At 47.1% G+C, this 24,652-nt stretch overlaps 1 protein-coding gene across 1 annotated transcript in view; it reads right to left on the bottom strand.

Annotated features, from left to right (window-relative positions):
• IL17REL (interleukin 17 receptor E like) overlaps positions 1–24,652 on the bottom strand; it is a 199,303-nt gene that overhangs the window by 152,301 nt on the left and 22,350 nt on the right. Inside the window, exons 2-3 of the mRNA XM_075859407.1 lie at positions 10,374–10,401; positions 7,904–8,053 (exon numbers count right to left, since the gene is read on the bottom strand). Coding sequence (XP_075715522.1) covers positions 7,904–8,053; positions 10,374–10,401 — 178 coding nt within the window. The remainder of the gene's footprint in view (positions 1–7,903; positions 8,054–10,373; positions 10,402–24,652) is intronic.

Genomic DNA, 24,652 nt, shown 5'->3' with positions numbered 1-24,652 from the left:
ATCAACATTGATTTCAATGGTGAAGGATCCGGTGCCCATGGTTTTCGTTTGTGTCTGTTGTGCACCGGACCCGTCGTTTTGCCGGTAGCAACAGCATAGTCGACTACGCTATTGCTTCCTGCAAAATGACGGGTCCGGTGCACAACAGACACAAACGGAAACCATGGGCACTGAAATCAATGGTGATGGAAACGGAAACCTCTGGTTTCCGTTCGTGTCAGTTTGTGTCTGTTCATGGTCCTGTTCTGACGGAAAGCTCCGACCGAATGTCAGAACAAGACTCCAATGCATATTTGAACAAAGCCGTAGACAGTGTAAACTTGGACAAAACAGACAGAAAATGCACAAAATTCATCTTGGTGCATGCTGTGTGATAAATTTGGTGCATCTTGCCAGACCTGCTAGACACTTTTCTCTTCTTTATACCACCTCTTGCTTGGCTTAGTTTATGCCAGTTTTCTGCGCCACAATTTTACCGCAATATTAGTGCATGGTGACGAATTTTAAGTCAGACCCCTTTTCTGCTAGACCATGCCCCATTCTTACCTAGCCACACACCCTTGTAGAGTGTGTAAGAAAAAGGTGTCTATAAGGGTCTGTTCACATCGGCGTTGCCCTTCCGTTGAGGGGTTCTGTCGGAGGTTTCCGTCGGGTTAACCCCTCAACGGAAAGGCAAACCTAAGCTTCCGTTTGCATCACCATTGATATCAATGGTGACGTAAATGTTGCTAAAAGTTTCCATTTGTGACAGGGTTCCGTCATTTTTGATGGAATCAATAGCGCAGTCGACTGTGCTATTGATTCCGTCAAAACAACGAAACCCTGTCACCTTTAGCAATGCTTCCATCACCATTGATATCAATGGTGATGCAAACAGAAGCTTAGGTTTCCATTTGCCTTTCCGTTGAGGGGTTAACCCGACGGAAACCTCCGTCATAACCTATCAACAGAAGGGCAACGGTGATGTGAACACAGCGTAACAGTTCTGCCACATTATGAATAGTAAATCTGCCATAGTGTTCTCATTCACTGATGGCAAACAAATATCTATAAATCATTGAAGCACAATGTGTATTCGAAAGTTTTTAGACATTTTCATTTATATAGTAAAGAAAGCTTTATTGATATATCATTTATTATAGAACAGCTGACAAAAGATATAAAGAAAAACAATATCAAATACATTTAATTTGCAGCAGGGAGTTCAGAGTTAAGCAATAAAAAGTTTCTATTGAACATGTATACTGTAGTTTATTAAAGCGGTTTTCCACTACTAGACAACTGCTTACCTATCCACTGGATAGCTCATCAGTATATGATCAGTGCGGCTCCGAAACCCGGACACCGCACCAATCAACTGCTACAGCTGCCTCGGGGCACCGGACGTCCATGCCAGAAGCAGTTGGCTCTGGTCATGGAATAGTGGCCGAGTTGCAGTACTGCAGCTCTGCTCCTATTTAAGTGAATAGGAGCAGAGCTGCAGTTCTGCAGCACGGCTGCTATGCAGTGTACGGAGCCAACTGCTTCCGGCTCTGCACACTGCTTACTATGCAATGACATCTGGTGCCCGCAGGCAGCCGGAAACACCTGATTGGTGCAGAGTCTGGGTCTCAGACCCGCACCAGTCATATACTGATGACCTATACGGTGGATAGGTCATCAGTTGTCGGGGAGTGGAAAACCCCTTTAATACTGTATATAAAAATGTGAAAAATATGAGAGCACATCAAGTCCTCAACAAGTTAGTCTTATGCTATATACAGTGTAACGCTTAAATGGAAACCCAAACAAAACCTTTAGTCTCTCTTTGTGGGTCAACTAGTCCGTAAAATTAATCATTTTTGCTAAACTACACCCAAAAAAGTTCATTGAGTTGCTTGGCAGTAGGAGTCACCAGTAGTGCGTGATGTGCTGAATCTCCACTGTTTGATAACGCTAAAGTGTAGGAGACCTGGAGCACTTTGAATTATTACAATATCAAAAAAACAGCTGAAATACATGCAGTCTAGGAAAGGCTTTTGGCTAGGGCTACACCTAGACTTTCTATCGCTTGTCACATTGAGTTTGTGGACCCACTGGGCTGTACCGCCTTGGCGGTATGACAGCTGGCCAACTGGGCGCAGGTCACAGTCTATAGTTCGTATAGTGTACCTGTGGCAGCTCGGAGAGTAGCAAGGCAGGCTTGGCTGGGACTAGGCAGCAGGCAGACATCAGGCGTGGTGTAGCAGGACAGGCGTGGATACAGCACAGCATGACTACAGCTCAACATGGCACTTTACCAGGATAGCACAGGATACAGGATACAGGATAAAGGTACAGGGAACACTGGGAACTGGAAAACACTAGGAGACCATTTGCATAGACAAACTAGGATACGACAAACAATGCTCAGGCAAGGGAGGAAGCGGCTGACCCCTTCTTATAGCCCAGGGTACATTAACTTCAGGTACGCGCGCTGACCCTTTAGGAGCGGGCACGATCATGCGCTCGCATCCTACAGGACCCGGCCGATGTAAGCGGAAGTGAGCGCTTGCATCTCCTGAGGAGGAGACTGGGGCCAGCGCTCGCAGACCCATGGCTGCGGCCGGCACGATGTGAGTAAACCTGATGGCCCGCGGCCATGGACATGACAGTATCTCCCCTCTTACGCCCCCTCTTCTTGGGGCCAGAGTGAGAGAGAAACTTCTTCAGAAGGGTAAGAGCATTGAGGTTCTCCTCTAGCTCCCAGGACCTCTCTTCAGGACCAAACCCCCACCAATCCACCAAATAAAAAGTCTTTCCTCTCACTTTCTTCGTGTCCAAGATCTCCTTAACCTCGAAGGTGTCTCAAGGGCCGCTGGAGGCACCCGCAGGGCTAAGAGTCTTGGTAAATCGGTTCAGAACCACCGGTTTCAGGAGAGAGACATTGAAGGAGTTGGGGATCTTGAGGGTAGGAGGCAGCCGAAGCTTGTAGGCGACAGGGTTGATCTGCTGCAGGATCTTGAAGGGTCCGAGGAACCTGGGAGCAAATTTGGCACCCCCAGTCGAATATTCCTGGAGGACGGACATACCAGGCACTGGGAGGGGAATTCGTGGGTGTTGGCCATAGACAATAAAGAACGGTGTATTCCTTGTGGTCTCGCTGGTGTGATTATTGTAGGAGAATTTAGCCCACGGGAGCAACTGCACCCAGTCATCATGCTGCTTGGAGATGAAGTAGTTCTCCAAGATATAATTGATCGTCTCGACTTAACCATTGGACTGAGGATGGTAGACCGAGGAAAGTCCAACTTTACACCTAGGAGTCGCAGAGGGCTCCCCAGAACTTCGAGGTGAACTGAACCCCGCAATCAGACCCAATATGCTGCGACAAGCCGTGCCGGCGGAAGATGTGTTGGATGAAAAGCTTGGCCAGTTGAGGGGCAGAAGGAAGACCAGTCAAAGGAACAAAGTGGGTCATCTTCGAAAATCGAACCACCACCACCCAGACAGTAATGCATCCAGCAGAGAGAGGCAGGTCAGTGATAAAGTCCATAGCTATATGCTGCCAGGGAGCATCGGACACAGGCAATGGCTGTAGCAGGCCAGCAGGTCTGGAGTGAGCGACCTTGTTGGCTGCACACACTGAGCAGGAAGAAACATAGTCAATAATGTCCTTCGGCAGCGTGGGCCACCAGAAATGATGGGCAATCAGATCCCGAGTCTTACAGGTCCTCTCTTGACCTGCCAGTCTAGAGGAGTGTCCCCAGTGGAGGATTCTCCCTCTGTCAGTCAGGCGCACAAAAGTCTTCCCTGGAGGAATGTCCCCAACTTGCAGGAAATTGACAGAGTCAATGAAAGACGGATCAATAATGTTCTGTGGAATTTCCATGGTGTTTTCAGTCTCGAAAGACCTGGACAAGGCATCGGCCCTCACATTCTTGTCGGCCGGGCAATAATGGAGCTCAAACTGGAACCTGGTAAAGAACAGCGACCACCTGGCCTGACGAGGATTCAGCCGTTGGGCCGTCTGAAGATAGGTGAAGTTCTTGTGGTCCGTAAAAATCAGGATAGGAGGAGCTGCGCCCTCTAGTAGATGTCTCCACTTTTCCAGGGCCAATTTGACACAGGGAGCCATCCTTCTTTTTGACGAAGAAGAACCCGGCTCCTGCCGGGGAGGAAGACTTCCATATGAAGCCCCTCTCCAAGTTCTCTTTAACATAGGCGGACATGGACAGAGTCTCTGGCAAGGAGAGGGGATATACCCTACCACGGGAAAGGGATGCACCAAGAAGCAGCTCGATAGGACAGTCATATGCCCGGTGTGGGGGAAGTGTCTTCGCCTCCATTTTGCTGAATATGTCTGAACATGCAGCATAATGAATAGGCAATCCTGCCAATGACCGAGGTAGAGGAGGCTGAGCCGAACGAATCTGCACCAGGCAACGGTTGTGACACCCGGGGCCCCACTGGAGAACTTCTCCAGAGTTCCAGTCCAGGACTGGGGCATGTAGTCGGAGCCAAGGCAGGCCCAGCAGCATGGGGTTAATGGCCTTGGATAGGACATAGAACGATAGAAGCTCGGAGTGGAGAGCCCCTACTTGGAGCATCAGTGGCTTGGCCACAGCTATAACTGGGTCTGGCAGAGGTAGTCCATTTACCGATGCAACCATCAACGGTCTCTCCAGAGGGGTAGTGAGTAATTAAAGAAGGTCCACCAGGTCTCTACAAATGAAATTAACAGCGTTTCCAGAGTCTAGATACGCAGAGACCTGATACGTTTTCTCACTGGACACTATGGTCACGGGTATGGACAATTTAGATGGGAGTCCTTCTTTGCCCAAGGTTGTCTCTCCTACCAACCCTCGGCTTTGGGGCTTTTGGAGACACAGACGCACAAGATGGCCTCCGAGGCCGCAATATAGACAGAGTCCCGAAGTGTGTCTGCGTTGTCTCTCCTAGGTAGATAGCTTACTTTGGTCCATCCTCACAGACTCCTTAGGAGGATCAGCATCTGAGGACAGCAGGGGTTGCTGCAAGGTAGCGAGCAGACTAGGAAGACTCCTGACTAACCTCTTGGAGCCGTTCTCGGAGCCTTCTATCAATCCGGGCGGCCAGAAGGATGAGGTCATCCAAGTTAGACAGCAGATCTCGAGCGGCAAGTTCGTCCTTAATTTTAGGAGCCAGTCCATGCCAGAATTTAGTCATCAGGGCATCATTGTTCCACAACAGTTCTCCCGCAAGGGTGCGGAAGTGGATGGCGTACTCACCCACAGAGATGTCTACTTGGCGTAGGTTCAGCAAGGAACCCGCTTATAACGGTTCTCACCGGTTTGTTTGTGGATCCTCTGTGTCATCTGGGAGATGGTGCTTGTAACCCAGGGCAACGCTTGGCACAGCGGGTTTAGAGGCAGTCAGTTGGTGAAGCCAGAAGTCAGGACAGGCAGCAGACGTCGTAACGGGTATGGATAGCAATTGGTCAAGCCAGGCGTCATAACGGGTATGGATAGCAATAGGTCAAGGCAGACGGCAGGCAAGGATAGTCAAGTTCTGGCAGAGGTCACAACTTAAATCCAGACAAAGGCAGAAGGGAAGGAAACAGAGAACCAGGGTACAGGGAAGCTCACGGGAAACTTGGTTGAACAAGCAAGGATTAGAGGAAGGAGGATCCTTAAATAGGAAGTCTTTGAATTAAGGCACATGCTGGCCCTTTAAGAAAGGATGAGTCAGCGCGCACGCCCTCTAGCGGCTGCAGAGGGAAGTAAGGGATGCACTTACCTGACGCTGCCCAGGGCCAGCAGAGCGTCCGGATCTGGTAAGTGAAGCTCGGGATGAGCATGAGGGAATGGAGGGCGCAGGAACCGGAGAAGAGGCCGTGGGGAAGGCGGAGAACGGCGCAGCAGCCGTTACACCGCTGTAGAGGAGACTCGTCCGGGCTCCTCAAACACCGTACGAAATGTCCGGAGGAACCCCTGGAAGTCACGGGTCTCTGGTCCTTGTCTGTCCCAGATAGGGTTCGCCCATGCAAGGGCCTTGCCAGTAAGAAAAGAGATGATGAAAGCGACCCTTGCGCCATCAGACAAAAATGTCCTTGAATACAAGATGAAGTGGATCTGGCACTGGTTCAAAAATCCACGACATCATAGCGGTCAGGAAGTGGCAAAGAAAAACGAGGATCAACACTGCCAGTAGGTGTAGTCTGAGGATCAGTACTGCCAGGAGGTGTAGTAAGGGGAACAACAGTTTGTGCCTCCTGCCGACGTGTGAGAATGTTAAACGCCTGGAGGAGTTGGTCCTGTAGGTCCAGCATATCCGTCCACATTTCTTGTGAGGACATCTTGGTCTGGGATCGACCAGTGGGGTCCATGGCCTGAGCGTACTCTCACGTTGGGTTCGTGGACCCACTGGGACGTACCGCCTTGGCGGTATGGCAGCTGGCCAACAGGGCGCAGGTCACAGTCTATAGTTCGTATAGTGTACCTTTGGCAGCGCGGACAGTAGCAAGGCAGGTTCGGCTGGGACTAGGCAGCAGGCAGACGTCAGGCGTGGTGTAGCAGGACAGGCTTGGAATACAGCACAGCATGACTACAGCTCAGCACGGCACTTGACCAGGATAGCACGGGATACAGGATACAGGGAACACTGGGAACTGGAAAACACTAGGAGAGCTTTTGTATAGACAAACTAGGATACGACAAACAACGCTGCTGCAAGGGAGGAAGGGGCTGACCCTTTCTTATAATCCAGGGTACTCAAGGGCTAATTTAAACAGGTGTGCGCGCTGGCCCTTTAAGAGCGGGCACGAGCGTGCGCGCGCACCCTACGGAACCCGAGGTAAGCGGAAGTGAGCGCTGGCGTCTCCTGAGGAGGAGGCTGGGGCCAGCGCTCGCAGACCCATGACTGCGCCCGTCAGGAGGTAAGCGAACCTGACGGTCCGCGGCCATGGACATGACATCGCTCACTACAAAAAAATCACTCTGAAATCGCTGTCCATAGAAATGAATCATGTAGCTTGAAAATCTCTTCAAATTCCAGTCAAGTGAGTGGCTAGCGATTTCTTTATTTAATTGCTACGTTTGGATTTCTGAGCGATTTTAAAAAGTAGTTGCTACTTTTTTACTCCATAGAGTAACATGAAAATCACTTGGAAAGCTCTTGGAAACTCCTTGTTAAGGTTTTTTTGAGTGAAGACTTCTCTATAGAGGTTTTTTTTTTACTCTATAGATAAGGGCTTATTCAGACGAACGTATAATACGTCCCTGCTACGCGCGTGATTCTCACGCGCGTCGCACGGACCTATGTTAGTCAATGGGGCCGTATAGACTGTCAGTGATTTTCACGCAGCGTATCTCTGCTGCGTAAAACTCACGACATGTCCTATATTTGCCCATTTTTCGCGCATCACGCACCCATTGAAGTCAATGGGTGCGTGAAAACCGCGCACGGCACATGGACGCATTTCTGTGTGCCGCGCGTGATGCGCGATACAGTAGTCAAAACTATGAATGAAAACAGAAAAGCACCACGTGCTTTTCTGTTTACAAACATAAAAACAGAGTGTCATCATGATGGCGGCTGCGTGAAAATCACGCAGCCACGCATCATACGCTGCTGACACACTGAGCTTTTATGGAGCTTTTGCACGCGCAAAACACACGCCCGTGTGAATCCGGCCTAAGTCTAAGATTCCGGCTTTGAGGTAATTTCCATTGAATCAACCATAAGTCTCAGCAAACTCACTCAAACAATAAATTATACAATACTTGGGCAAAAGACAACCCAAAAGCTAAAGGTCACAATTTAAAAAAATCACATTGATGTAGGTGAGTACTATGAACTCCTATTTGACATATTCCTCACAGACATGAATTCGATGAGACTCATTTTTAATTTTATGCATAAGAATTAGGCATTATTAGGGCAAACATTACACTTCAGTTCATACCATCAAGAATTACTGTTCCTATTACATCTAAAAGAAGAGAACATCGATTAGACTGTGCACACTTCATAACTGTAGATATTTTCAGATTTTCCAGAACATAAGGTGTTAATGTTTGAGGTGCTGCCCGGCAAAATAGGTTCAACACATCATCTGTAAATAAAGTGACATTAGCGTAAGATGAAATAATGTGCTTATACAGTTAAACATGGAGAATATTAATAATATATATAGATATAGTCTATACAGGAGGTTAGAATGAAGTTATCTTGAAGAATTAAGCATCAAGAATACTTGGTATGTTTATATTGAAGTAAGGTTTTACAACTGACAATAATGCACTATAGTATGGTAAAATGGGCATTTACTTAAAGAGAACCTGAGAGACTAATTCAAATAAGGACATGAGTTCAGTATACTATTAGCGCTAAACTAGCGGGTACAAATATACCCGATACACAGTTCCCCCCAAATCTATTTTAAGGCTCCATTCACTAGTGTTGGATTTGCACATTGCATATTATGTAAGCCGCTCCCAAATCCATGTTAAATCCTGAATGTGTAAACTGGTGCTAAGGTATCACACTGGTACTCTAATTCAAATAGGTCTATCATCGTAACAGCTTCTTCAAGTTTGTAGCAAAAGTCACTTCCATTGGTGGTTGAGCACAAAACCTTGAAAAAGTGCCTGGTCATAGTGTAGATGTGGTAACCACGTCTAAATATAGATATCAGGAGATCCACGAATTTAAATGTAATCAGAGCTGAAGGCAAATTAAGGAAGGACTTGGGGTCAATTACTCTGACACTGTTCAAATAATGGCGTAAGAAGATTTTCTACTTCAGTATATACTGTAAGCCATGGAACAAATTACCCATTACAACATACTTGCAAGGTGCCTGGATTTTCTTAACAATAAAACCTTACTCCACGTGTCACGTGGTGACTCACGTTCCTAATCGATGCCTTATCTAAAAGTTTTAAATGCAATGGAAACTATGTGACGTTGAGAGAGTAGTTGTTGAGAAAAGTATACTGCAGGGAGTTCCCTCTATTCTTATCATGGACGTAATGTGACCAAACAAATGAGCCGACAGTATTCTAAATAAAGAGAGAATGGAAGCATTCACACACGTCATAACAGTTCTAGGAAATGCTATTGCATTTTTACATGTGGTTATATATGTCACATACTTGTCCAGTAAAGTTAGGCTTCATTCACACCTGTATTTTGTCTCTGTTGTTCTGCTTCGTCATAGAAGCAGAACAACGAAAATACCTTCAAAACAAAAACTCATGAAAATGCAAAGTGTATATGAGGCTTAGGGCAGATACAGACGGACGTTGCGTTTTTGCGCGCGCAAACAACGCAGCGTTTTGCACGCGCAAAAACCATTTGACAGCTGCGTGTGTCATCCGTGTATGATGCGCGGCTGCGTGATTTTCGCGCAGCCGTCATCATAGAGATGAGGCTAGTCGACGCCCGTCACTGTCCAAGGTGCTGAAAGAGCTAACTGATCGGCAGTAACTCTTTCAGCACCCTCGACAGTGAATGCCGAACACAATATACAGCAACCTGTTAAAAAAAAAGAAAAAGTTTGTACTTACCGAGAACTTCCCGGCCGTTGCCTTGGTGACGCGTCCTTGGTGACGCGTCCTTGGTGACGCGCCTCTCTTGACATCGGGCCCCACCTCCCTGGATGACGCGGCAGTCCATGTGACCGCTGCAGCCTGTGCTTGGCCTGTGATTGGCTGGAGCTGTCACTTGGACTGAATTGTCATCCCGGGAGGTCAGACTGGAGGAAGAAGCCGGGAGTTATCGGTAAGTGAGAACTTCGTTTTTTTTTACAGGTTCATGTTTATTGGGATCGGTAGTCACTGTCCATGGTGCTGAAACAGTTTAACTCTTTCAGCACCCTGGACAGTGACTATCTCCTGACGTCGCGTACCGGAAATTTTTTTGCCGGGTTCGGCCAAAACGAGTTCGGCCGAACCCGGTGAAGTTTGGTTCGATTGTCCGGGTTCGCTCATCTCAAAGACACTCCATTTGGATGTTTGGAAACAGAAAAGCACGTGGTGCTTTTCTGTTTACATTCATCCTTTTGACAGCTGGTGCGCTGTTTCAGTCGGTTCGCACGGAAGTGCTTCCGTGCGACCTGCGTGGTTTTCACGCACCCATTGACTTCAATGGGTGCGTGATGCGCGAAATACGCGGAGATATTGAACCTGTCACGTTTTTTGCGCAGCAGACAAACGCTGCGCAAAAAGCACGGACTGTCTGTACTGCCCCATAGACTTGTATTGGTCTTTGCGTGGCGCGTGAAAACCACGCGGCCCGCACGGACCGAATACACGTTTGTGTGAATCCCCCCTTAATGGTGTTTTTCATATCCAGTTGATTTGACTTGTATACATAATATAATTAACAAATTAATATAAAAAATATTTTCTTCAAGAAATCAATATACTTACATGTTGGTTTGCTTTTACACTGTATTCCCTAAAATAGAACAAAACATACAGGCACATTAATTTAAAAAAAAAAATAATCCTATTATTAATCAGTCATTAAAATAAAAAATAAAAAAATCACATGGAATCTCAAAACAATAGAAGTAAGTACAATTTAAATGTTATTATTAGTCAGCAAGAAAATTGAAGTTTTAGGGTTAATTGGTTCACTCAATACAAAAACATCAAAAGGGGTATTCCCATCATATAATGTTATGGCATATCACTAGGATAAACTATAACATTAAAATCCTGAGAACTAAGAGGCAGAAGCACATTCTGGAGACTTCCACTCAGGCTAGACCTAATCTCCCAGGGTGATCAGCTGTCAAAGAATCTCCAAACCGGACTGGAGATTGATGGCGCCCTATTGATAAATGGAGGCCGGGGCGGATTGGCCATGTAGTTTGCCAGGAATTTTCATGGTGGGCCACCGCTCCATTGAGCTGGAGCCGCTATCCTGTATAGTATGTAGGTACTGAACCAGGAGAGGTCTGGGCCTGTAAAATTTATTAAAAAGCTCGGGTAGCGCAGGGAACAGGAGCGGGAGATGTGTAATGTAACGTACGATGTTCTTCTGCACAGACAAAGCGTGTGTGCACTGGCCGACTGCATTATACATCACATGTGATGTCATTTAATGCAGCCTGTGCAGAACACCGAGTTCAGCCCCAGCTATTTAAATAGCAGACAGGCAGGGAGGACTGAGGAAGAGAGGGCTGGGGAGGAGCAGTCATACACACAGCTCTCCTCCTGCCTGCGACAACCCCCCACAGAGCTCAGGACTGGTGAGCACAGCTGTGTATGTTCTGAGCAAGTAGGGGGAACTGTAAACTTGCTGAGCTACGTTGTTTCTTTAAGTCTCATAAAACCGAATAGTAGTTATGGAAACAGCATAGCTCGCATGCTTCTGTAACTGCCATTCACTACTATGGGTTTTACGGAAACAGCGTAGCTCAGCGAGTTTTCGTAACTCCTAACCACATAGTCAGGCAGTGGCCGGAAGGCAGCGGGAGCAGAAAAAAGGTAGAACAGGATTTAGAGGACACCATTCTAGAGATAGATGCGCGTCCCAGAGGTGGAACACACATCTTTCTGACATTTATGACATATCCTGTGCAGATCACCTAGCGCTCTACCCGGGGACTCCAGCACTGCTCCTGACGTCACGGTCTATATATGGACAGTGACATCAGGAGTTTTCCCAGGGCTGGAATCCTGGGGCAAAGCCCCTATTAGCGATCTGTCTGGGAATTCCAACTCTGGGAAAGCCCCTGACATCAGGAGCTTTCCCTGGACCGTAGTCCCGGGTTGGAGCCTGTACTATCACTCTGCTTGGGGACTTCAGCACTGCTCCTGATGTCACTATCCATATATGGGCAGTGATGTCAGGCATTTCCCATCGCTCCAGCGCTGGACCCAGGAAAGGGAAGTATAATAATTAGTTTGCTTTTATATTGGTTACTAATTATTTATTTTTTTGTGTTTTTTTTATAGGTTTGGTTGTTGGACTACTTCGGATTCGAGGACTACTTCAAAGACGGCATTTTTTTTTTTATTCTCAATAAAATGGTTAACAAGGGTTGTGTGGGTGTTTTTTATCTCAATAAAAAAAATTGTGTTATTTTTAACTATAATACTACTGCCCTAGTAATGGCCGCTGTGTGATTGACAGCATCCATTACTAAGAAGGAGCATAGTGTTAGCTGTTGAAAAGGCTAACACTGACCCCTATTATTACCCCGGTACCCACCAAGGTACCGGGAAGAACAGGGTACGATCCAGTACCCGACTGTCTGCAGTGATGGTTGTGTAATGGGGCGGCCGCATGCTGGTATTATTAGGCTGGGAAAGCCCAAAAACCATGGCCTTTCCCACCCTGGTAATGCTAGCCTGCTGCTTATATGTTGTATCTGGCTGGTTATGAAAAATTGGGGGACCCCACGTCATTTTTAAAGAAAAAAAAAATTATAATCAGAAAAAAATGACATGGGGTTAACACCACTTTTCATAACCAGCCAGATACAACATAGCAGCAGCAGGCTAGCATTATCAGGACGGGAAGGGCCACGATTTTTGGGCTTTCCCAGCCTAACACCGACGGCCTGCGGCCACCCCAGTGCCCGGCCGTCGCTACAGATGGTCGGACACTGGATTGTACCCGGCTCTTCCCGGTACCCCTGTGCAGGGCCGGCCTTAGGATAGATGGCGCCCTGTGTGAAATGATCTTCCGGTGCCCCACCCCATCATTAAAAAAAAATGCCCCATAAAAAAATTATAATGCCCCTTTAGTGCCCCCATACAGTATAATAATAATATTTAATAATATAATATATTACAACCCCTTCAAGGACACAGTATTTTGTCCTCTAATTGTGCCCACAGTATTATGCCCCCTATAGTACCCCTACACAGTATAATGTCCGCTTAGTGGCCCCCACACAGTATAATGCCCACCTGTAGATTTTGCCATATAGCCTCCCTGTAGACAGTGCCATAGTCCCCCACCTTCTTTTTGTAGATCGTGCCATACAGCCCCCCACCTCCCCCTTGTAGATTGTGCCATACAGTCCCCGCACCTCCCCCTTGTAGACAGTGCCATACAGTCTCCCACCTCCCCCTTGTAGATCGTGCCATACAGTCCCCGCACCTCCCCCTTGTAGACAGTGCCGTACAGCCCCCCACCTCCCCATTGTAGATCGTGCCATATAGTCCCCACACCTCCCCCTTGTAGATAGTGCCCCCAACAAAAACAAAAATTGTACTCATCTAGGCCCCGTTCCCATGACGAACTGAGCTGCTCCATGACGGGACCCTAGTACAGAGTTTACCAACCTTTTCGGACTCGAGGCAGCACTGGAAAAACAAAATTTCCTCAGGGCCCCCCTACCAAAAATTGGTTGGAGAAAGACAGAAAACGGCTAAGAGCAAGCACTCCACTCGAAGGGCATGTTCACACACGTTTTTTTAAGGCAAAAAAAATCTGCCTCAAAATTCCTTCAGCAACTGACAGCATTGTGTGACCTTTTTTTGTGTTTTCTCTTAAGCTGTTGAAGCGAATGCAAAAGACGCAGGAAAAAAAAGCTCCAAACGAGCGCCGCAGGTATCTTCTGCCTCCTATTAATTTCAATTGGAGGTCAGAGGTGGAAACCACTTGAAGACCATCAGCCCCCCACTCACAGAAAAATGACTATCAACCCCCCACTCACAGCAAAATGACCATCAGCCCACCACTCAGTAAAATGACCATCAGACCCCCACTCACAGATTCCCCCTGTAGGTAGCGCCACACAGCCCCTTGTAGGTAGCACCACACAGCCCCTTGTAGGTAGCACCACACAGCCCTTTGTGGGTAGCACCGCACAGCCCCCTTGTGGGTAGCGCCAGACAGCCCCCTTGTGGGTAGCGCCAGACAGCCCCTTGTGGGTAGCACCGCACAGCCCCCTTGTGGGTAGCACCACGTAGCCCCTTGTAGGTAGCAACACACAGCCCCCTTGTGGGTAGCACCACGAAGCCCCTTGTAGGTAGCACCACATAGCCCCCTTGTGGGTAGCGCCAGACAGCCCCCTTGTGGGTAGCGCCAGACAGCCCCCTTGTAAGTAGCGCCACACAGCCCCCTTGTAGATAGCGCCACACAGCCCCCTTGTAGAAGGCACCACACAGCCCCCTTGTAGATAGCGCCACACAGCCCCCTTGTAGATAGCGCCACACAGCCCCCTTGTAGATAGCGCCACACAGCCCCCTTGTAGATAGCGCCACACAGCCCCCTTGTAGATAGCGCCACACAGCCCCCTTGTAGATAGCGTCACACAACCCCCTGTAGAGTGTGCCACACAGCCCCCTATCGGGAGGTCCACACAGACCCCTGTAGGGAGTGCCGCACAGCCCCCTGTAGGGAGTGCCGCACAGCCCCCTGTAGGGAGCGCCACACAGCCCCTTGTGGGTAGCACCGCACAGCCCCCTTGTGGGTAGCGCCAGACAGCCCCCTTGTAGGTAGCGCCACACAGCCCCCTTGTAGGTAGCGCCACACAGCCCCCTTGTAGGTAGCGCCACACAGCCCCCTTGTAGGTAGCGCCACACAGCCCCCTTGTAGGTAGCGCCACACAGCCCCCTTGTAGGTAGCGCCACACAGCCCCCTTGTAGATAGCGCCACAGCCCCCTGTAGGGAGTGTCGCTCAGCCCCCTGTAGGGAGTGCCGCACAGCCCCCTGTAGGGAGTGCCGCACAGCCCCCTGTAGGGAGTGCCGCACAGCCCCCTGTAGGGAGTGCCGCAAAGACCCCTTGTAGGAAGTGTCGCAAAGACCCCCGGTAGGAAGTGTCACGCAGCCCACAGCCCCCTGGTAGGGAGTGAAAAAAAAGGATTAAAAAAAGGACAACTGTGCAGGAGCACACAAAATACCCAGCTTTCCCAGCTATCAAATAAATGTGTGGAAATAAACTAAGTTATAACTTTTATTTAGTCTGAGTAAAGGATTAATCCTTTTAGCTAGATTAAATAAAAGTTATATCTAAGTTTATTTCCACACTTTTTTTTTTATACCCGGGAAAGCTGGGTATTTTGTGTGCTCCTGCACAGTTGTCCTTTGTAGGTAGTGCCACAAAGCCCACAGCCCCCCTGTAGATAGCAACCACCCCTCCTTCCAGTAAAGATAACGCCACTGTAGCTGCCTGAAGGAGCGGAATCCCCGTGTGGCCGGGGATTCTGGTCCTGGAGCGATGCTTGATGCCTCTGTCTATATATGGACAGTGACATCAGGGAAAACTCCTGAGGCGGAATCCCCGTCCACAGCGTTGCAGACACTATGACCGTCGATTCCACTCCAGGAGAAGCTCCTGACGTCTGTGTCCATGACGTCATTGGCTTCTCCTGGAGTGGAATCCCCGATCATAGCGTCTGCAACACTGTGACCGGGGATTCCGCTTCAGGAGTTTTCCCTGATGTCACTGTCCATATATGGACAGAAACATAAAGCAGCGCTCCAGGAGCGGAATCCCCGGCCACACGGGGATTCCGCTCCTTCAGGGAGCTACGGTGGCGCTATCCTGGAAGGGGGGGGTTGATATCTACAGGGGGGCACTATAGCAGAGCAAGGGAGGTATCTCCCTGCTCTGCTGTCTACTAGCGCCGCTGTAGCTGAAGGGAGCTACAGTGGCGCTTGTAGACAGCAGAGCAGGGAGATATGTCCCTGCTCTGCTATAGTGCCGTCGCTACCGCTATAGTAGCCACAGCAGCTGCTAGCGGCGCCACCGCCCTCATGCCCGGTGTCACCGCTAGCAGCCGCTATGGCTGCTGCAGTGGTAGCCACTAAGTGAAGAAGCGCCCGGGTGCGACTGCACTTAGTGTCTCTATCCCCGCTGGTAGTTGCAACGGCGCGGGGATACACACACCCGCTGGCGCCCCTCTTGCCGTGTGGCGGCTGGCGCCCTGTGCGACCGCACTGGTCGAACATAGCTAAGGCCGGTCATGCCCCTGTGCCTAGGGCAGCATCAACTAAATACGGCCCAGCTTTCACCTACACTCTCCCCTCTGGCCCTGCACCTCAAGAGAACCCGCCCCCGCCAATTTCTGTTCCCCATAGTACACCTACTACTTGCTCCCCAGCATTTTACCAGACAATATAGTGCCGCATGCTGCACTATTTTGGTCCCTATTTTTTTACCTGCTGTGGAAGCTTCTAAGGCTTTTTTCACACCATGGTATTTCTATCAGTCTACTGTACGTGGCGGGAAAGCATTTGACGCTTATGATAAATGGATTCCGCTATTGATAAATGGATTCCGCTATTGATTCCGTCAAAATGACGGAACCCCTGCAAAACTGAGACAAACGGAAACCATTGCACCGAATCCATCACCATTGAAATCAATGGCGATGGAAACCTTTGGTTTCCGTTTGTGTCAGTCAGGGTACCGTTCCGACGGAAAGCTCAGACGGAACATCAGAACGGGATCCTTGCGCAGATGTGAATAAAGCCTTAGTTAGTTCACACTTTAAATATATTACTGTTAAATAAGCATTCATTTTAACAAGAAACACATATGACCTTAAAAATGCCTAGGAGATTCTATACAAGATAAATTTTGTACGATTATATGTTATCTTCATAAACATACTACTACTATTTATAGTCTTAAATGCACACTAACTTTTAAAACAACTTATTTTAATCTAATAGTATACCCGATATATAGTATATCCACTTTATCAAGTATATTAACTTAATATACTGGCTGTTAAAATATATTCATTTTATCTATGCAAATTCTGTATGAAGCTACCTCCATTAGATCTCCCCCTTTCATTAATCTGCTGTTCACCCCCTTTTGTCAAACAAAATCCATCTGTAGTTATAGAGCAGAGGAGACAGACTTCAGTAAGTGGGGATGTGTTTCTTTACAGTCTGTCTATAGAAATCTTTGGAGGGGGTTGGAGGGAGCAGGCGCAGAGTGAAAGACACAGATGCTGCCCATATAGGTCTAAGGAGAGGGGAGTGCGGAAGAGGAGCAGAAAGACAGAGGAGATGCAGTCTGCTGGTAAGAGTTACATGTCACCCCAGTGCTGGATTCTCAGCTACACTGCTCATTACTGCTGAATAATCTCCTCCATGCTGTAGCTGCTTCTATATATGTGATAGATAGAGATAGGAAATCAGGATTTTCCTCTTCTCTGTGTGCAGTATATGGAATACATGATAGCAGTTAAGTTCCATCCACTAGCTCAGAGAAAACAGAGAATTAGAATTACAGCCTGCAGGAAGGAAAACTAGTAAATAATGCAGAATACAAATCATATAAAGGGCAAAAATAGTGCTATTCCTCATGTACACATCCTGTATATGACAGCTTATTCTGAAAATTCACCTGAAAGGTTAGGTATGCTTTGAATGATTATTCAGATGAATTGAGTACGGTCTTGTAGATGTCTTAAAATGCTGACTCATTTTTATATACCAGATTAAAGTCTCTTCGTTAGGTTTGCTATTACTAAACACATTCAATGAGAATTTTATTTTATCTTTCAATCCGTTTGTTGAAATGGGTAAGGAAACCTAGTTTGCTGAGGCCAGGGCCAGCCTTAGGTAGGATGGCGCCCTGTGCAGGACTCTCTATTGCACAAACCAAAAATTAACCACATATATAGAAACACTGGAACATATATACTGTAAATACATAAAGACAGATATTTAGACATACAGGCAAATATACATACACACATCTGGAATATATACATACAGGTAAATATATAGACGTACAGACACATATACAAATACATAAAAGGCACATATATACAAGCACAAAGACCCATTCACATGCAGACCCATATATACCCACACAGGCACATATATACCCAGTACAGATAATGTCGTAGATTTCATGTGCAGCCCTATGTAACACCACAGATAACACACAGTAATAACTGAGTACAGATAATGTAGTAGATGTTGCCTGAAGTCCTATGTAACACCACAGTTATAACTCTCTGAGTACAGATAATGTAGTAGTGTTACCTGCAGTCCTATGTAACACCACATATAACACACAGTGATAACTCTCTGAATACAGAAAATGCAGTAAATGTTACCTTCAGTCCCATGTAACACCGCTGATAACACAGTGATAACTCTGAGTACAGATAATGTCGTAGATGATAACTATACCCACAGACACATATAAACACACACAGAGGCATATATATATATATATAAGGGCAGCAGAGTATATAAGGGGCAGCAGGGTTTATAAGGGGCAGCAGGGTATATAAGGGGCAGCAGAATATATAGGGGGCAGCAGGGTATATAGGAGGCAGCACAGATATCTTTGTTTTATCTGTTCTACTTTAATATTGAACACATACTTTTACAAAGAGACAAACACATGCAGAGACACACACACACACACACACACACACACACACACTGTAACATATACACATACAAACACAGAGACATATACTGTATAAACAGACACATACTATATACACACAGAGACACACACACACACACACTAACGTATACACATACAAACACAGAGACACATACTGCATAAACAGAGACACATACTGTATACACACAGAGACACATACTGTATACACACAGACACACATACTGTATACACACACACACACACTGTATACACACACACACACAGAGATACACGGACACTCACCATCTCTCCATGCTGACAGGATCACAGGCTTCGTGCAGGACGGGCTGTGGGCGGAGCATTCCCCTCTGCTCCTCGGCTCTTATTTACTCCGTGTGTGTAGATCAGAGCACAGAGTAGAGGCAGAGCCCAGTGGCGCCCCCTACATGCTTGGAGGGGGCAGCGCCCTGTGCGCTCGCACAGCTCGCACACCCCTAAGGCTGGCCCTGGCTGAGGCTTTTGTTAAATGTGTGTTGAGGGACTGGATTTCTATGGAATGGCAGGTAGGATTAGTGGGACATATCATTCCCTTCCCCACTCCAGTACGGATACTACCGATAGCCCAGTTAGCTCAGGTGAAGATACTTGGCTTGTTACTGAGCCATAAAAACTCTGCAGTTAGAGCTTGGAAATGCGCACAAGGATAGTGTGGAAAGCCTGATCCAAGGAACACTGTACTCCTGGTTTATAATAGGTGAGGAAACCTGCTGTCTAGATCGTGCCCAGACAAGCCAGTTGTTGGTTTGGTTTATAGGCTGCAGGTCTTGTACGCTGGATAAGCACTTTTTTATTTTTGGACTGCAATAAAATCCAAACGTGGAGTTTAAAATGTAAAAGGTTTCTACATTTTCATTGCCAAATGCAACCCCTTATATGCACCGATCCCAACACTAATGCTCATCGCCTTAGTAACACACAAATAAATCTTATAAAAAAATTCATGTATTCAGTTACAGATTTCTCATTACTCTATGTTGTTGGCTTTGTTACTATGTACAAAAATGCTTTAAATAGTCTCAATGTCTAAAACATCCAGTCTGAGAGCACTTAATTACTTGCTTTGAATATTTTTTTTACCTTTTACTTCCTCAATCAGGATTTTTCATTGCAGACTTATTGTTGTGAAACCAGGAAGCCCAATATTCATAGCTTATTATACACAAAAATAAAACCACAATTCTGTCCTTAATTTCCTCCTTTCCTTTGACCTTATCTGGTATTTATATTTCCCAGATTTAATTGCAATCTGAAAAAAATTCAGCTATTTACCCCTAAGAGATCAACTATTTATCCCTATCTCCTCCTTCTCCCAATGCAGTTTCTAGCTGTAAGCCAAGTGGCTGTAGAAGGAGCGTCCCTACGCTTGCTTGGTCTGCAAAAGGATTGTGAAGCTCCGCCCCTTGTCTAGGTCCAGTGGCGGACACAGACTGCAAAAGGCCCCTGTGCAGATAATGTGCCAGGGCCCCCCCCCCCCCCCCACCCCGCAAACTTCTCATGGCCGACGGTCCGCTTTCAGCTGCATCGCTGGGTCTCCTAAGTGACCCAACAATGCAGCACTAGCAGCCGGGGCGTCACTAAGGCTGGGTTCACACACACACTATTTACGGACGTAATTTGGGCGTTTTAGCATTGAATTACATCCGAAAATGCGGCTCAAAAGCGTCGGAAAACATCTGCCCATTCATTTGAATGGGTCTTACGATGTTCTGTGCCGATGGTCATTTTTTTTTACGCGCCGCTGTCGAAAGGCGGCGCGTAAAAAACTGCCTGTCACTTCTTCAGATGTAAATGGAGCCGTTTTCCATGGACTCCATGGAAAACCAGCTTCAATTACTTCCGTAGTGGACGCAGCAAAAGACGCCTGCACATGCCATTACGGCTGAAATTACGGTGCTGTTTTCTCCTGAAAACAGCACAGTAATTTCAGCCGTAACAGACGCTGCCGTGTGAACATACCCTCAGGGCTTAAAATGTCCGGGAAATAGCCCCAATACATATGTGTCCGCCCCAAAAAAAAGTGTGTGTATAGGAGACAGCATAGCATATCTATAGCACTACGACCCTATAAACTATGGATAGGATTAGATACAGTGGCTGAGCAGACAGTATCACACATGATAGGATTAGATACAGTGGCTCAGAAGGCAGTATCACACATGATAGGATTAGATACACAGCTCAGCAGACAGTATCACACATGATAGGATTAGATACAGTGGCCCAGCAGACAGTATCACACATGATAGGATTAGATACAGTGGCTCAGCAGACAGTACCACACATGATAGGATTAGATACAGTGGCTCAGCAGACAGTACCACACATGATAGGATTAGATACAGTGGCTCAGCAGACAGTATCACACATGATAGGATTAGATACAGTGGCTCAGCAGACAGTACCACACATTATAGGATTAGATACAGTGGCTCAGCAGACAGTATCACACGTGATAGGATTAGATACAGTGGCTCAGCAGACAGTATCACACATGATCGGATTAGATATAGGGCCCAGCACAGTATCATACATGATTGGATTAGATACACAGCTCAGCAGACTGTATCACACATGATAGGATTAGATACAGGGCCCAGCTCGCTGACATTGCGGCTCCAGCGCTGGACCCAGGAAAGGTAAGAATAATAATTTTGCTTCTTTATGTGTTACTGATTATTTTTGTGTGTTTGTGTTTTTTTTACAGGTTCGGTTGTTGGACTTCGGATACGAGGACTTCAATGACGGCGTTTTTTTTATTCTCAATAAAATGGTTAATGAGGGTTGTGTTTTTATTTCAATAAAAAAAATTTCTATGTGCTTGTATCTTTTTAAACTTTATTATCACCGCCTTAGTAATGGCCGCTGGCTGATTGACAACCTCCATTACTAAGGCGAGGCTTAATGTTAGCCGGTGCAGAGTCTACACTAACCCCCATTATTACCCCGGTACCCACCGCCACCAGGGGTACTGGGAAGAGCCGGGTACAAACCAGTACCCGACCAGCTGTAGTGACGGGCAGGCACCGGGGTGGCCGCAGGCTGGTAGTATTAGGCTGGGGAAGGCCAAAAACAGTGGCCCTTCCCACCCTTGTAATGCTGCCTGCTGCTGCTGTGTTGTATCTGGCTGGTTATGAAAATTGGGGGGGACCCGACATCGTTCTTTCCAATTATTTTTTAAATGACGTGGCGTCCCCCCCATTTTCATAACCAGCCAGATACAATAAAGCAGCAGCAGCCTAGCATCACCAGGGTAGGAAGGGCCACTGTATCTGGCCTTTCCCCTCCTGATAATACCAGCCTGCGGCCACCCCAGTGGCCGACCATCACTACAGATGGTCAGGTACTGGATCGTACCCGGCTCTTCCCAGCACCCCTGGTGGCGGTGGGTACCGGGGTAATAAAGGGGGTTAGTGTTAGCCTCTGCACCGGCTAACACTAAGCCATGCCTTAGCAATGGATGCTGTCAATCAGCCAGCGGCCATTACTAAGGCGGTAGTAATATAGTTTAAAAAAAACCACAAAGACATAGAAAAAATATTTTATTGAAATAAAAAAAAAAAACACAACCCTCATTAACCATTTTATTAATAAAAAAAAAAGCTGTCATCGAAGTAGTCCTGGAATCCGCCGTAGTCCAACGACCGAACCTGTAAGAAAACACACAAAAAATGATTAGTAACACATGTGTTAGGGTATGTGCACACACACTAATTACGTCCGGAATTGACGGACGTATTTCGGCCGCAAGTACCGGACCGAACACACTGCAGGGAGCCGGGCTCCTAGCATCATAGTTATGTACGACGCTAGGAGTCCCTGCCTCGCTGCCGGACAACTGTCCGGTACTGAAAACATGATTACAGTACAGGACAGTTGTCCCACAGCGAGGCAGGGACTCCTAGCGTCGTACATAAGTACGACGCTAGGAGCCCGGCTCCCTGCAGTGTGTTCGGTCCGGTACTTGCGGCCGAAATACATCCGTCACTTACGGACGTAATTAGTGTCTGTGCACATACCCTAAGGCTTAGATACAGGGCCCATGTGTGATACTGTCTGTGGGACCCTGTATCTAAGCCTACCACAAGGTAGGCTTAGATACAGGGTCCAGCAGACAGTAATCTTATACAGTATAAGATTACTGTGTGCTGGGGCCCTGTATCTAAACCTACAGTGTGGTAGGCTTAGATACAGGGCCCAGCAGACAGGATCACGCATGGGCCATGTATCTAAGCCTACCATGTGATTGGCTTAGATACAGGGCCCAGCAGACAGCATCACACAATCTGTGATCCTGTCTCATGGGCCCCCTAAGCCTGCTACATCGTAGGCTTAGGGGTTGTGCAGTCCCTAAACATTGATGGCCTATCCTCAGGATAGGCCATCAATAGCTGATGTGTCGCCCGGGACCCGCAAATCAGCTGTTTTGAAGGGGCCGCAGCACTCGTACGAGAGCTGCTTCCCCTTCATTTCACTACTCGCCCACACTGTGAATCGCCGAAACCGATTCACAGTGTGACCGGAATGAAGTGACAGGAATGAAGGGGAGCAGCTCTCGTACGAGTGCTGCGGCCCCTTCAAAACAGCTGATTGGCGGGTCCCAGGAGTCGGACCCCGCCAGTCAGGGCTATCTTACCTTCCTCTTCGGCCGCGGCGGGAGTTCTGTAGTCTCGATGCTGTGCGCGGCGGCATAGCGCTGTGACGTCATGCGCTGCGCACAGCGCCTGACGTCAGGACCTCCGCTGCGATCCGGAACCAGGAAGGTAAGTAAAGTATGTTACTATAGTAACAGGGGCCCGCGGCCCGAGTTACTATAGTAACTTTTTATTGATGTGGTGCGGGGGGCCGTGGGCCCCCCTGGCTTCGGGGCCCGGTCGCAATTGCGACCGCTGCGACCCCTATAGCTACGCCAGTGGTCCACGGGCCTCTGTCTCAGTCCTCAGCATCGCGCAGCTGAGAACTGAGTCGGCCAGCAGAGGAACGGGCCCCCTTCCCACGCGGGGCCCTTGTGCAGCTGCACCGGCTGCACATGCGGTATGTCCGCCCCTGTCTAGGTCCTCTTTACAGACTACCACCCAAAAATTAAAGCAATAAGAAGGATTTCTAAAATCCTATAGGCTGAAACCAAGTGTGAGCAAGTTTATCTTCTGTTTTATAATGCATTAAAAGGTTTAGTGTTCCCTTAACCACTTAAAGACGACCTGTCAGCTCCCCTGACATGCCTGTTTTAGTAAATATTCCTTATGAAATAATAATGGAGATCTTCTTAGAACTCTACATTGTAACATTCTTCGGTTATTCCTCCTGAACCTGCACCTTTAAAAATGGACCTGTCACTAGGTCATATAAGTTGAACTGGTTAACTGACCTGAATAGCGCTGTCTCCATGATTCCAGAGTTTTTTCCTTTTTCCTGGACCCACCCATTCAAATGATATGGCCCACTGTTGTGTTGTCTCCCTATATGCTAATTTGCTGTAGTTAGCCAAGGGGACATGCACTATGCTCCTTTTCCCATGGTGGAGCTAGCTCCCCTGCCTCTGATGCTGACCAATCAGCACGCGGCAGCTTGAGGGTAGTTCACACCTGGTTGGCTAACTACAGCAAATTAGCACATTAACAAAACTGTGGGTCATATATCTGGAACGGGAAGGTTTAGGGGAAAAAACACGACGCTGGAATCAGGGAGACAGCGCTATTTAGGTCCGTTAACCAGTTTAACCTATATGACAGGTCCTTTTTTAAGGATGTGGCCTATTTTGGGTGTTAGGAGCGCATCGATTTTTATTTCTGTTTTTCCATCTGTATATTGCGGAATGAGTTGTATTTTTCAGGGTAGCATTTTGGGGTACATAAAACTTATGGATTAGCTTTTATTCATGTTTTTTGGGTAATAAAAAAAACATTACATCGTTACCAAATATGTATACTCTAAGTTTTACTAATTTTGCACAATAAAAGCTATCTTCATAGAAAATAAAAATGTTTGTGTCGTCAGATTCCAAGAGCCATAACTTTTTTATATGTATATATCTGTTTGAGGGCTTGTATTTTGCAGGACAAGTTGTATTTTTCGGTGGCTTTTATTTTGGTACATAGAACTAATTTTTTTACTTTTACAACTTTTTTCTGGGGGTAAATGAATAAGGGGTTTCTATTTTGAATATTGGCCATATTACTACAAATACATTTTTGAAATTACTGTATTTGGATTAAAATTCTGCTATAGGGGGGGAGATGCCAAAACAGAAAGGGAACAATGGCCATATGTGTTCACTATTATTTATACCCCTATAATTTATTCAAACATTTTTTGTCATCA

Source organism: Rhinoderma darwinii, chromosome 3, assembly GCF_050947455.1.
Source record: "Rhinoderma darwinii isolate aRhiDar2 chromosome 3, aRhiDar2.hap1, whole genome shotgun sequence".
Classification (NCBI taxonomy): domain Eukaryota; kingdom Metazoa; phylum Chordata; class Amphibia; order Anura; family Rhinodermatidae; genus Rhinoderma; species Rhinoderma darwinii.
This window is presented reverse-complemented; position numbering and strand designations above follow the sequence as displayed.